Raw genomic sequence first — 14,955 nt, forward strand, 5'->3', positions numbered from 1 at the left:
AAAGTTTCAGACATCAGTACCGTGTTTGTTTTTGTCCATTTCATAGTAGTTTCTACATGAATTATGAATGTATTCATTCAGGACTCGTTATCAATCTGAACATCTTCAGCAGTCCGAACCCTAAACTTTATTCTGCAGAACCTCTGAGTATCACATGGATGAAGTGCTGGTGGAAAACTTGGACTTGTTTTAGAGAAGGATTAAAAACCACAACGATGAGATTTAAACTCAGATATCCATGCTGTCACATCAAAACAAATCAAATTCATTTGGCTGGAATTTGCTTCCAAATCAGACAGAATCCAATCCGAGCACAGACGTGAGCTCTTAAGGGTTAAGTGTAACTGTTTAACAGTTGAGGGATTTGAACCCACAAACTTCTGCTCACAGAAACACCAATCATGATGCGTTAAGTATTTAACACATTTAATATTATATTATATACGAGCTTCAGGGTGCTGTGGTGGTGCAGTGTGTAGCGTTGTCTCCTCACAGCTCCACGGTCACACTTCCATCCTGAGCTCAGGTTTGTGTCTGTATGGAGTTTCACATGTTCCCCCCATGTCCATGTGGGTTTCCTCCAGGTTCTCCAGTTTCCTCCCACCTCCCAAAAACATTCCGGTATGTAAAATTACCCCCAGGTCTGAATGTGTGTGCGCAGGGTGCCAGCCAGGGGGAATTCTCTCGTCTTCTACCCAGTACTCCTGGGATAGGCTCCAGCTCCACCTCCACTCTGACCAGGATAAAGTGCTTACTGAAGATGATGGGAGGAAACCTTAGAACCCGGAGGAAAACCCGCACGGGCGTGAAACTCCACACAGACACAAACCTGAGCTCAGGATCAAAGCCGTGAGGAGACACCAGTTTATAGCTGTTAGTTTTTTGTTACAACAGGTTATATGTATTTATTATAGATTAGCGTTAGAGCCGTTAATATTTAAAGTTCTGAGAGGATGAGAAAAACGACAGAAGACCTAGAATTCATATATTTTACCATCTTGTTGCTCCTTTACATTTTCAAACCCTAACATTTACAACGTAAATCACTAATAATAATAATAATAATAATAATAATAATAATAATAATAAGAAGAAGAAGAAGAAGAAGAAGAACACTACTATTATATTATAACCGTGTGGAACCGCTCAGGGATGATTTCAGGAGATTAGGAGTTTAAATTAGAGGTGCGGTGGTAAAAACAATCCCGGGAATAAAACCTACAGTGCAGTATCACAGATTTTAATTGAGTATTAATTAACACAGATCTAATCTCTCCTTTCCCATTCACACACTTTCTCTTGTAATATGTTCATTAAAAATCAACAGTGTATAATTAACACTGATTTTACACTGGAGTATGTTTACAGCGTGATGCTTTTAAATGCTGTAGAATGCTGCAACTGTGTGCGCGCGTGCGTGTGTGTGCGTGTGTGTGTGTGTGTTTATAAAATATAGTTTTACAAAGGCCTGATCAGAATCATTCAGAACCTCCAGGAGTTTATTACAGATCTAGAAAAAGAATAAATGACAGGTTTCCCTCTTCACACGCCACGCACACCGTCTTCATGTGCGCGCTGCCGCCTGGTGGTGATGAGCAGAACTGCACATTGCGGATGAAACTCTGCGGAGCGATTATTATAACAGCTGCAGTCATTTATAGCGCTAGCATTAGCATTAGCACATGATGACTCAGGTGACTCAGGGGTTGTTTTATTATTATATTTTATTACACACACACACACACACACACACACACACAGTCTCATCAGGCGCGTTTTCAGAGGAATAATTTAATTTTATAACTGATGTATTGTTAGATTAAAGCGCGAGCGCCTGTGTAGGAGGGATGTGATTGGATATCAGGATCACAGGAGAGCTGTGACTGGATCATTTAGTCATTTGCATATTTTGCACACAAAGAAACAAGATGATGATGATTTATTTTTCTTTATTACAAAATACACATCAAATATATACACTGCTGATTTTTGATGAACATATTAGATAAAGTGTGTAAATGGGAAAGGAGAGAGTAATGGTCATTCGATGAGGTGATAAGGTGAAGATTAGATAGAATCGAAGATTAGGTAAGGTGATCAGATGATGTGATTAGATGAGGTGATTAGACGAGGTGATGGTGAACTGCACAGTGCAGCTGATGGGAGTGATGGAGAGGATGCGCGTTCACGAGGGCTCGCGCAGGGCGGGGACGCGCGGGCGCAGGAGGAGAGAGGAACCCGGATGCTGATGCTGATGGAGAGAGAAGAAGGAAGGAGAAGGAGGAGAAGATAAAAAAAGAAGAAGAAAAAAAAAAGAAAAGAAACCCCACACACAGAGGAATGATCCACAGGGATGAAGGAGCGCTACGGCCACGGAGAGACTGAAAGGAGACGGCAGTGAAAGAGTGGAAGAGAAGTTGGAAGAGAAGACAGAAACCGGGATCGCCATTTTTTTTATCCTGAGGATGTCCGGTAGCCGGGAGACGGGAGGAGAGCGCGGGGAGGAGCTGCTGTGAGGGAGACGAGGATAATATTCCACCTGCTCATCATCACCACCACCACCATCATCATCATCATCCTCCTGAAATGCCGGCTTTCCTCAGAGAAACGCTTTCTAACCGAAACAGGACAAAAACGCAGTGACTGTGATCCTGCGGGAGAATTTCCCCGAGGCGGAGGTCGCTCTCTCCCCGGCCTGCTCTGCCCCACACCCGGATGCGCGGCCTGGACAACACCGCGGCTCAGCTACCCGCTAGCGCACACACACACAGATTAACTGAAAAAGGGGGAACCTTTCCAGGAGTCAGAGATGGATATGTTATTATTTATTAGATGACAGGCTTTTACTTGTTTTTATTTATTTATTTATTTATTTTTATCATATCATCCTGTCAATAACTGGGTCACTTCCGGTCTCTGAGTCATCCCTGTCCTACCGCAACTAGCACTCCGTTCATCATTCATTAAAAAAATTAATCCTCTCCGGCTTTTTTATGATCACGTCAGTCTCCTCATCTTCACCTTCATCATCATCATCACAGACTTCCGGTCAGACAAACTGTCTCCTGGATCATCTTTCAGTTCTAAAGCCGCGGCAGAACTCATCTTCCGCTCGGATCAGGAACCACAGCGTCCCGGGGAACTGTTCAGCCCTGTTCACATCAACAAGGCAGCTGGAGAGCGAGCAGGAGCAGAGCAGGTCTCACCATCACCTGCAGCCCGGCTGTAATGTCGGACAGGCGCGTGACGTCATCACGCAGGACGCAGCGCCGCGCACTGAACCGGAAGTGACAGTGATTCCTTAATTGTCGTGGTCACTTCATTAAAACTGTTCATTAGTGAGCATCATGTCCAGTAAAGAGGTGTCCAGCAGTCACCCTGCGCAGTACGTGGGGCCGTATCGCCTGGAGAAGACCCTGGGGAAAGGACAGACAGGTACAAATCACACTTTATTATTATTATTATTATTATTTATATTAAAATACAGTTACAGTAGTACACTAGTGTGTCATTATTAACATGGAGAAGAAGAACAGACAGGTAAACTCTCTCATACACACTCATACGGTTATATTTTTACATTTAATTAGTCGTGAATAACAGGGTACAGGTATAGGTGATGACATCACTACACTAGTTTTTTCTGCTGTGTTATGTGAAATCTGCATCGTTTTAGTAAATTACTGAAGCAGGAGAGATGTTTAAGAAGTCCGCTTAAAGAAAACAGCAGCAAACCATAGCGTGTCTCATCACCAAATAACCGATTAGTGTGAATAATGATGCCACAAAACATTTCTGCTTCGGTTTGTTGTTGAAAAAGAGGTCAGATATTTATACCTTATTTATAGCTACTGTACTATTATTATTATTTGAATAAACCGCTAAACGAGTTTGTTGTGTAGAATATTCCAGCGCTTTCTGTAACAGATAAAGAGCCTCGCCGACACACTGCAGTGTTTTATTTATTTAACGTTGTCTTATTCAGTCCCTCCTGGATTTCGCAAAGCAAATGCCGCGATAGTCGGAGGAGCTGCCGATTCTCTAAATTTCTGCAGATTCTGGCCGAGACGCGTCACGTGATGTCATCACGACCAGCATTCAGCCGAAGTCCTCTTCGATTCAAGTGCGTCGAACACGAATACAGTTCAAAGCTCTCGTTTACCTACAAACATCACGGCGAAAGAGCGCGCAGAACAGTTTCGTGCAATTGCAAATTCACAAAATCGTTTAGTTCTCTGCAAAAAAAAGCACAAAAAACCTGTGCAGTCCTGTACGGACTGAATTATTTAACAATAAGACGTTACCGTGGTTTTGGTTTATTTCCTACTTTTTCACCACAGCATCATGAAAAATGCACTGACGTGATATCACTGTGTGATATGATGATATAATATCCATATCGTGAACAATTATATCACAATATAACGTTCTGAGATATCACAGGTATCGTCGTATCTTTTATTATCTAACATTTAAAAAATTATCAAGCTGAACTGGTTATATTTTTGTACTGAATAATTTTTATGTATTATTAAAACATATTAATCTAATATATTTTTATTATTTTCAGTTTTCAGTAATTCATTTTTGTAGTTTTTATTTTTCTGTTTAAAAGCAGAACTGAACTGTTTTACAGTAAAACTGTACACAGATCAGCCAGAACATTAAAACCACTGACAGGTGACATGAGTAACGGTGATGATCTCGTTACAGAGGCACCTGTAAAGGGGTGGGGTTTATTTATTTATTAGGCAGCAGGTGAACAGTCGGTTCTCGAAGTTGACGTGTTGGAAGCAGGAAAAATGGTCAAGTGTAAGGATCTGAACGACTGACAAGGGCCAGATTGTGATGGCTAGACGACTGGGTCAGAGTGTCTCCAAAACAGCAGGTGTTGTGGGGTGTTCCTGGTATACAGTGGTTAGTACCTACCAAAAGTGGTCCAAGGAAGGAGAACCTGCGACCCGGTGACAGAGTCATGGGCTCCCAAGGCTCATTGATGGTGTTTGTGCATCGCTTACCTGGGGAAGAGACAGCACCAGGATGCACTATGGGAAGAAGGTGAGCTGGTGGAGGAAGTGAGATGCTCTGGGCAATGTTCTGCTGGGAAACCTTGGGTTTCATGTGGATGTTACTGTAACACGTACCATCTACGTAAACTGTTGCAGACCGAGTTCACCCCTTCATAGCAACAGTATTCCCTAATATCAGTGGTCTCTTTCAGCAGGATGATGCTCCTGACACACTGCAAACATTGTTTGAGGAACATGACGAAGAGTTTAAGGTGTTGACTTGACCTCCAAATTCCCCAGAGCTCAGTCCGATCGAGCGTCTGTGGGATGTGCTGGACAAACAAGTCTGATCCTCGGAGGCCCCACCTCACACGTTGGGACTTAAAGGATCTGCTGCTGACGTCTTGGTGCCAGATACCACAGCACACCTTCAGAGGTCTTGTGGAGTCCATGCCTCGATGCTCAGAGCCGTTTTGACGGCACAAGGGGGACGTACACAGTATTAGGCAGGTGGTTTTAATGTTATGGATGATGGGTGTGTATCGTGCTTCATATAGTGTATGATGGGGTGGTGGCATATGATGGAGTATGATGGGGTATGGTGGCGTATGGTGGAGTATGATGACGTATGATGGTGTATGGTGGAGTATGATGGAGTATGATGGCATATGGTGGAGTATGATGGCGTATGGTGGATTATGATGACGTATGGTGGGGTATGGTGGAGTATGATGGCGTATGGTGGAGTATGATGACGTATGATGGCGTATGGTGGGGTATGATGGCGTATGGTGAGGTATGATGGCGTATGGTGGGGTATGGTGACGTATGGTGGGGTATGATGGTGTATGGTGGAGTATGATGACGTATGGTGGAGTATGATGATGTATGATGGCGTATGGTGGAGTATGATGGCGTATGGTGGAGTATGATGGCGTATGGTGGGGTATGATGGCGTATGGTGGGGTATGGTGGCGTATGGTGGAGTATGATGACGTATGATGATGTATGGTGGAGTATGATGACGTATGATGGCGTATGGTGGAGTATGATGACGTATGATGGCATATGGTGGAGTATGATGACGTATGATGGCGTATGGTGGAGTATGATGACGTATGGTGGGGTATGATGGGGTATCGTGGCGTATGGTGGAGTATGATGACGTATGATGGCGTATGGTGGAGTATGATGATGTATGATGGTGTATGGTGGAGTATGATGACGTATGATGGCATATGGTGGGGTATGATGACGTATGATGGTGAATGGTGGGGTATGATGGCGTATGGTGGGGTATGATAGTGTATGATGACATATGATGACGTGATGGTGAATAGTGGGGTATGATGGCGTATGGTGGGGTATGATGACATATGATGGTGAATGGTGGTGTATGATGACGTATGATGGCGTATGGTGGGGTATGATGGCATATGATGGTGTATGGTGGGGTATGATGACATATGATGGTGAATGGTGGGGTATGGTGGTGTATGATGGCGTATGGTGGGGTATGGTGGGGTATGATGGCGTATGGTGGAGTATGATGGTGTATGGTGGGGTATGATGGCGTATGGTGGGGTATGGTGGAGTATGATGACATATGATGATGTATGGTGGAGTATGATGACGTATGATGGCGCATGGTGGAGTATGATGACGTATGGTGGGGTATGATGGGGTATCGTGGCGTATGGTGGAGTATGATGGCGTATGGTTGAGTATGATGATGTATGATGGTGTATGGTGGAGTATGATGACGTATGATGGCATATGGCGGGGTATGGTGGCGTATGGTGGGATATGATGACGTATGATGGTGTAAGGTGCAGTATGATGGCGTATGGTGGAGTATGATGACGTATGATGGCGTATGGTGGGGTATGGTGGCGTATGGTGGAGTATGATGACATATGATGATGTATGGTGGAGTATGATGGCGTATGGTGGAGTATGATGGGGTATCGTGGCGTATGGTGGAGTATGATGACGTATGATGCGTATGGTGGAGTATGATGGGGTATCGTGGCGTATGGTGGAGTATGATGACGTATGGTGGAGTATGATGGCGTATGGTGGAGTATGATGACGTATGGTGGGGTATGGTGGCGTATGGTGGAGTATGATGACGTATGATGGCGTATGGTGCAGTATGATGGCGTATGGTGGAGTATGATGACGTATGATGGTGTATGGTGGGGTATGATGGCGTATGGTGAGTATGATGATGTTTGATGGCGTATGGTGGAGTATGATGGCATATGGTGTAGTATGATGACGTTTGATGCCCTATGGTGCGGTATGATGGGGTATGGTGGGGTATGATGGCTTATGGTGGAGTATGATGGTGTATGATGGTGCATTGTGGGGTATGAGGCGTATGGTGGGGTATGATGACGTAAGGTTGGGGTAAGGTGGAGGATGATGACGTATGATGGTGTATGGTGGAGTATGATGGCGTATGGTGGGCTATGGTGGCGTATGGTGGAGTATGATGACGTATGATGGCGTATGGTGGGGTATGGTGGCGTATGGTGGAGGATGATGACGTATGGTGGTGTATGGAGAGTATGATGACGTATGGTGGGGTATGGTGGCGTATGGTGGAGGATGATGACGTATGGTGACATACGGTGGAGTATGATGGCGTATGGTGGGGTATGATGGCATATGGTGGAGTATGATGACGTATGATGACGTATGATGGCGTATGGTGGAGTATGATGACGTATGATGGCGTATTATGATGCAGTATGATGGCGTATGGTGGCGTATGGTGGAGGATGATGACGTATGGTGGTGTATGGAGAGTATGATGACGTATGGTGGGGTATGGTGGCGTATGGTGGAGGATGATGACGTATGGTGGCGTATGGTGGGGTATGATGGCGTATGGTGGGGTATGGTGGCGTATGGTGGGGTATGATGGCATATGGTGGAGTATGATGACGTATGATGGCGTATGGTGGAGTATGATGACGTATGATGGCTTATGGTGGAGTATGATGGCGTATGGTGCAGTATGATGACGTATGATGGCATATTATGGTGCAGTATGGTGGCGTATGGTGGGATATGATGGCATATGGTGGAGTATGATGGCGTATGGTGGGGTATGATGGCGTATGGTGGAGTATGATGATGTATGATGGCGTATGGTGGAGTATGATGGCGTATGGTGGAGTATGATGGCGTATGGTGGGGTATGGTGGAGTATGGTGGGGTATGGTGGAGTATGATGACGTATGGTGGAGTATGATGACGTTTGATGGCGTATGGTGGAGTGTGATGGCGTATGATGGCGTATGGTGAGGTATGGTGGTGTATGGTGGAGTATGATGACGTATGATGGCGTATGGTGGGGTATCGTGGAGTATGGTGGAGTATAATCACGTATGGTGGAGTACGGTGGAGTATGATGGCGTATGGTGGAGTATGATGACCTATGGTGGGGTATGGTGGAATATAATGACATATGGTGGAGTATGATGACGTATGATGGCGTATGGTGGAGTATGATGACGTATGATGGCGTATGGTGGGGTATGGTGAGGTATGGTGGAGTATAATCACGTATGGTGGAGTACGGTGGAGTATGATGGCGTATGGTGGAGTATGATGACCTATGATGGCGTATGGTGGGGTATGGTGGGGTATGGTGGAGTATAATGACATACGGTGGAGTATGATGATGTATGATGGCGTATGGTGGGGTATGGTGGAGTATGGTGGGGTATGATGACGTATGATGGCGTATGGTGGGGTATGGTGGAGTATGGTGGGGTATGATGACGTATGATGACGTATGATGGCGTATGGTGGGGTATGGTGGAGTATGGTGGGGTATGGTGGGGTATGATGTATGGTGGAATATGATGACGTATGATGGCGTATGGTGGGGTATGGTGGAGTATGGTGGGGTATGGTGGGGTATGATGTATGGTGGAATATGATGACGTATGATGGCGTATGGTGGGGTATGGTGGGGTATGATGGGGTATGATGTTTAATGATGGTTTATTCTGGTGAAGGCTAGTGTAGGATGCACATTACTACAGAATCACCTGAGAATCAATCTCCAGCTGAGGTTTCATGATGCCTAGCCGCAGTTCCAGTTCCTTAGTGCACAGCTAGTAATATTATTATTATTATTATTATTATTATTATTATTATTATTATTATTGTTGTTATTATTGTTACACCTCCTCTATTCTCCATACACCTGACATGGTGGAGATACTCACTTCACTGCGCTCCACTGTCTGTTTCATGTAAACTGTGTTTCAGTAAATGTCACACTGCCCCCAGGTGGACCCTCAGATTTGTGTGAGGCTCCTCCCACTCAGTTGTATTTTAAGCTCCTCCCACTCAGGTGTGAGTCAGGTCACAGGTCAGAGCACAGGGACAGTAACATGCTCCTCATTAACATTAATGTGTGTGTGTGTGTGTGTGTGTGTGTGTGTGTGTGTGTTGTGTTCAGGTTTGGTGAAACTGGGTGTCCACTGTATCACAGGACAGAAAGTGGCTATAAAGATTGTAAACAGAGAGAAACTCTCAGAGTCTGTCCTCATGAAGGTAACACACACACTCACTCACTCACACACACACACACTGACACACACATACCCACACACACACTGACACACACACATACACACACAATCACACACTCACTCACTGACACACACACACACACACACGCGCATACACTCACTCACACACACACACATACACACACACATACACACACACAATCACACACTCACTCACTGACACACATACACACACACACACACACACACACACACACACATACACACACACGCACACACACACACACACACACACACACACACACACACACACGTATAATCCATTAAATGAGTGAGGAGATTTTTGTGACATCCCCACAATAAATACTAGAACCTGAATGTTAGAATTGTTAAAAAGATTAGTTTGAACTGAGATACATTAGTTTTGCGTTAATAAACATCAGATTAAAAGTCTGATCTGCTGGTGTGTATGATTAGAGCGGCAGAATGAATCAGATTTCCCGCCTCCTCGGTGATTTAAACCCGTAACTGTGGTGTTGATGAGGTTCAGTATATTCAGTATCACTGTGTCTAATTAATATTAATTAATAATGTTCCTCTTACGCCTCCTCAAATTACATCTAACTCTGCACAACTCTGTGTGTGTATGTGTGTGTGTGTGTGTGTGTGTGCGCAGGTGGAGAGAGAGATCGCCATTCTGAAGCTAATTGAACATCCGCACGTCCTCAAACTGCACGATGTGTACGAGAATAACAAATACCTGTAAGTGTGAACACACTCTTGTTCTCTGTGTGTGTGTGTGTGTGTGTGTGTGTGTGTGTGTGTGAGAGAGAGAGAGAGAGAGAGAGAGAGCTAACTGTGAAAACTAAATAGTCATACTTATGGACTCTAATGGCAAATTTATCAAACCAAATCAACTATTTCCAAGTCAAGATGTGCAAATGCTGAAATGCAGACACACAGGCCACGCACCAGAGCTTCTACAGAAACGGCCTGAGGACTCACAATTACATCATAGTGCACAGTGGAACCAACCTGCTGCGTTCTCTACTCCAGAAAGCAGACAGGGAAATCTGCAGAGTCGCCGAAAGAATGTCCAGACTATTCCCAAACACCAGAGTCGTCGTCTCCACCGTACTGCCCAGAAATAACGTAGCACCTGCAGTTATACACCAAATCAACATGGAGATCACAACTCCAGACATCCCTCTTCATCTGGACAACAGGAGACAACAACAAGAGGAACCCACTGCTGGGATCCACGGACCAACCAGACTCCACCCACTGCCACACTAACTCTGCCAACTGCCATCTCGACTCCGCCCACTGCCAGGGCAGATCAGACATCAGCACAACAAAACACCCATCCCCGAGCTACGTACAAGCTGGTACAGAAACCCCACCCTACCCCGCACCACCAAGCACCTGCTCCACCCACCACCACCATGCCCACATTACAGGAACTGGGAGAGATTACTCACCTTCTCACCACCCTATATGACAACCTGCTCACACAGGTCTGCTGATTACAGCTAATACATCTCAAAGGGACTACATTTATTAATATTACACTACTAATTAAAACTACTTTTATAATTATAATATTACAATGATATAATATTGACAATATAATTATAATAACTATTATGAACTATTAATAGCTATTATCAGCTGGGAATTGAAATGTAGAGCTTGGGATAGCAAGGATAGTGATAATTATAAGAGTTAACTTTAACGCTGTTACTGTTATATTGTTCCGTAATCTTTTATTTTCTCTGTGATATACCTTTCCTTTTGTTTATATACTTTTTTTTACGATCCACTATCTTCATACCTAACTACCTAAATGACCTCTTTTAAAATAAGCTCCTGGAACATCCATGGCCCGTGTTCCTCAGCCTTTGGAAACAAGAGCACAAATTCTGACTTTGTCCAGGGCCTGAGGAACATGGACATCGCCATCTTACAGGAAACCTGGAACCACGCTGCCATGCCGACGCTCTGTCCACCTCAGTAAATAGAGATCATACTACCCCCTATAAACAAACCCAACATTAAATATGGACTAACATCAGGATCTATTATCACATGGTATCATGAAAAGTTTAAAAACTCCATCACACCGATCAAAACAGGAGAATCACGCATCTGGCTCAGACTAAAGCAACAGTACACCTGTGTGCAGGTTAAATCCCACTACACCTATCCCCCTGTTCTAACGAGGACTTTCCCACCCTGAAGCAGAGATCGCTCCGTTTCAGACGCATAGAGACGTTTTACTATGCTGTGATCTAAACGCTTGAATCGACCAAGAGATTGATCTGAAGGGAGATAAACACATTTTCCAAAACATTCCAATACACCACCAGGACGACAAATCACAAAGAAACAGTTGTGACAAAATAATAAATAAAAACGGAAGACAGTTGTTAGTAAAAGTCTAGGTTCATTTATAGTAAACGGGTGAATCCTAGAGGACTCTGTGGGCAGATTCACAAACTGCTGGAGGTCAGGATGTAGTGCAGTGGACTACTGCGTCACAGACTTAAACCCGAACCTCATTAAAAGACTCACAGTGAGACCCTAAACCCTGCTAACACACCACTACCTGTCTGTACTGTACTGGTCCATCAACAACTCCATCAACAGCTCCGCCAACAACTCCCATCAACAACTCCATCAACAACTCCCATCAACAACTCCGCCAACAACTCCATCAACAACTCCATCAACAACTCCGCCAACAACTCCATCAACAACTCCATCAACAACTCCATCAACAACTCCGCCAACAACTCCATCAACAACTCCATCAACAACTCCATCAACAACTCCGCCAACAACTCCATCAACAACTCCCATCAACAGCTCCGCCAACAACTCCATCAACAACTCCATCAACAACTCCCATCAACAGCCCCGCCAACAACTCCATCAACAACTCCATCAACAACTCCGCCAACAACTCCATCAACAACTCCATCAACAACTCCATCAACAACTCCCATCAACAGCTCCGCCAACAACTCCATCAACAACAACAACAACTCCATCAACAACTCCATCAACAACTCCAACAACTCCATCAACAGCTCCGCCAACAACTCCATCAACAACTCCATCAACAACTCCAACAACTCCAACAACTCCATCAACAACTCCGCCAACAACTCCATCAACAACTCTATCAACAACTCCGCCAACAACTCCATCAACAAGTCTATCAACAGCTCCGCCAACAACTCCATCAACAACTCCGCCAACAACTCCATCAACAGCTCCGCCAACAACTCCATCAACAACTCCATCAACAACTCCATCAACAACTCCGCCAACAACTCCATCAACATCTCCATCAACAGCTCCACCAACAACTCCGCCAACAACTCCATCAACAGCTCCGCCAACAACTCCATCAACAACTCCATCAACAACTCCGCCAACAACTCCATCAACATCTCCATCAACAGCTCCGCCAACAACTCCATCAACATCTCCATCAACAACTCCGCCAACAACTCCGTCAACAACTCCACCAACAACTCCGCCGAAACTCCGCCAACAATTCCGTCAACAACTCCATCAACAACGCCATCAACAGCTCCGCCAACAACTCCATCAACAACTCCATCAACAGCCCCGCCAACAACTCCATCAACAACTCCATCAACAGCCCCGCCAACAACTCCACCAACAACTCCATCAACAACTCCACCAACAACTCCATCAACAACTCCATCAACAACTCCGCCAACAACTCCATCAACAACTCCATCAACAACTCCGCCAACAACTCCATCAACAACTCCATCAACAGCTCCATCAACAACTCCATCAACAACTCCATCAACAACTCCGTCAACAACTCCATCAACAACTCCGTCAACAACTCCATCAACAGCTCCGCCAACAACTCCATCAACAACTCCATCAACAGCTCCGCCAACAACTCCATCAACAACTCCATCAACAGCTCCGCCAACAACTCCATCAACAACTCCATCAACAGCTCCGCCAACAACTCCATCAACAACTCCATCAACAGCTCCATCAACAATTCCGCCAACAACTCCATCAACAACTCCATCAACAGCTCCGCCAACAACTCCATCAACAACTCCATCAACAACTCCGTCAACAACTCCATCAACAGCTCCGCCAACAACTCCATCAACAACTCCATCAACAGCTCCGCCAACAACTCCATCAACAACTCCATCAACAGCTCCATCAACAGCTCCATCAACAATTCCGCCAACAACTCCATCAACAACTCCATCAACAACTCCATCAACAACTCCATCAACAGCTCCATCAACAACTCCATCAACAACTCTATCAACAACTCCGCCAACAACTCCATCAACAACTCCATCAACAGCCCCGCCAACAACTCCAACAACTCCATCAACAACTCCACCAACAACTCCATCAACAACTCCATCAACAACTCCGCCAACAACTCCATCAACAACTCCATCAACAATTCCGCCAACAACTCCATCAACAACTCCATCAACAGCTCCATCCACAACTCCATCCACAACTCCATCAACAACTCCATCAACAACTCCATCAACAATTCTGTCAACAACTCCATCAACAACGCCATCAACAGCTCCGCCAACAACTCCATCAACAACTCCATCAACAGCTCCGCCAACAACTCCATCAACAACTCCATCAACAGCTCCATCAACAATTCCGCCAACAACTCCATCAACAACTCCATCAACAACTCCATCAACAGCTCCATCAACAACTCCATCAACAACTCCATCAACAACTCCATCAACAACTCCATCAACAACTCCATCAACAGCTCCATCAACAACTCCATCAACAGCTCCATCAACAACTCCGCCAACAACTCCATCAACAACTCCATCAACAACTCCATCAACAACTCCATCAACAACTCCATCAACAGCTCCGCCAACAACTCCATCAACAACTCCATCAACAACTCCATCAACAGCTCCATCAACAACTCCATCAACAACTCCATCAACAACTCCGCCAACAACTCCATCAACAACTCCATCAACAACTCCATCAACAACTCCATCAACAGCTCCGCCAACAACTCCATCAACAATTCCGTCAACAACTCCGCCAACAACTCCATCAACAACTCCATCAACAACTCCCACAGAGCAGAGCTCAGGATTTTCCCTGCATTTAAATATAATAGAGAGCAGCAAAATTCTGGGTCCATCTAAACCACTTTGACCCCAAATCCCTACAGTTCAGAGCTCTCCTCACTAACCCCCTGTCCACAGAAACTCATCCCCTGAGTCAGATAACAACATAATCACCAACCTGAACCAAAACCCTAAACACACTCACCCAAACACACACTCGCACATGGACTCTCACCCGGACTCGCA

At 45.0% G+C, this 14,955-nt stretch overlaps 1 protein-coding gene across 3 annotated transcripts in view; it reads left to right on the forward strand.

The window, feature by feature from the left end:
• Positions 1-2,243: 2,243 nt before the first annotated feature.
• Positions 2,244-14,955, forward strand: part of brsk1b (BR serine/threonine kinase 1b) — a 31,752-nt gene continuing 19,040 nt past the window's right edge. For all 3 annotated transcript variants that reach the window (XR_008393685.1, XM_053676864.1, XM_053676880.1), the window contains exons 1-3: positions 2,244-3,435; positions 9,493-9,587; positions 10,242-10,327. Coding sequence is in view for 2 of the 3 variants with exons in the window: in XM_053676864.1 (XP_053532839.1) it covers positions 3,348-3,435; positions 9,493-9,587; positions 10,242-10,327 (269 nt within the window). In the remaining variant the exon portion in view is untranslated. The remainder of the gene's footprint in view (positions 3,436-9,492; positions 9,588-10,241; positions 10,328-14,955) is intronic.

This window comes from Ictalurus punctatus, chromosome 2, assembly GCF_001660625.3.
Source record: "Ictalurus punctatus breed USDA103 chromosome 2, Coco_2.0, whole genome shotgun sequence".
In the NCBI taxonomy this organism is placed as follows: domain Eukaryota; kingdom Metazoa; phylum Chordata; class Actinopteri; order Siluriformes; family Ictaluridae; genus Ictalurus; species Ictalurus punctatus.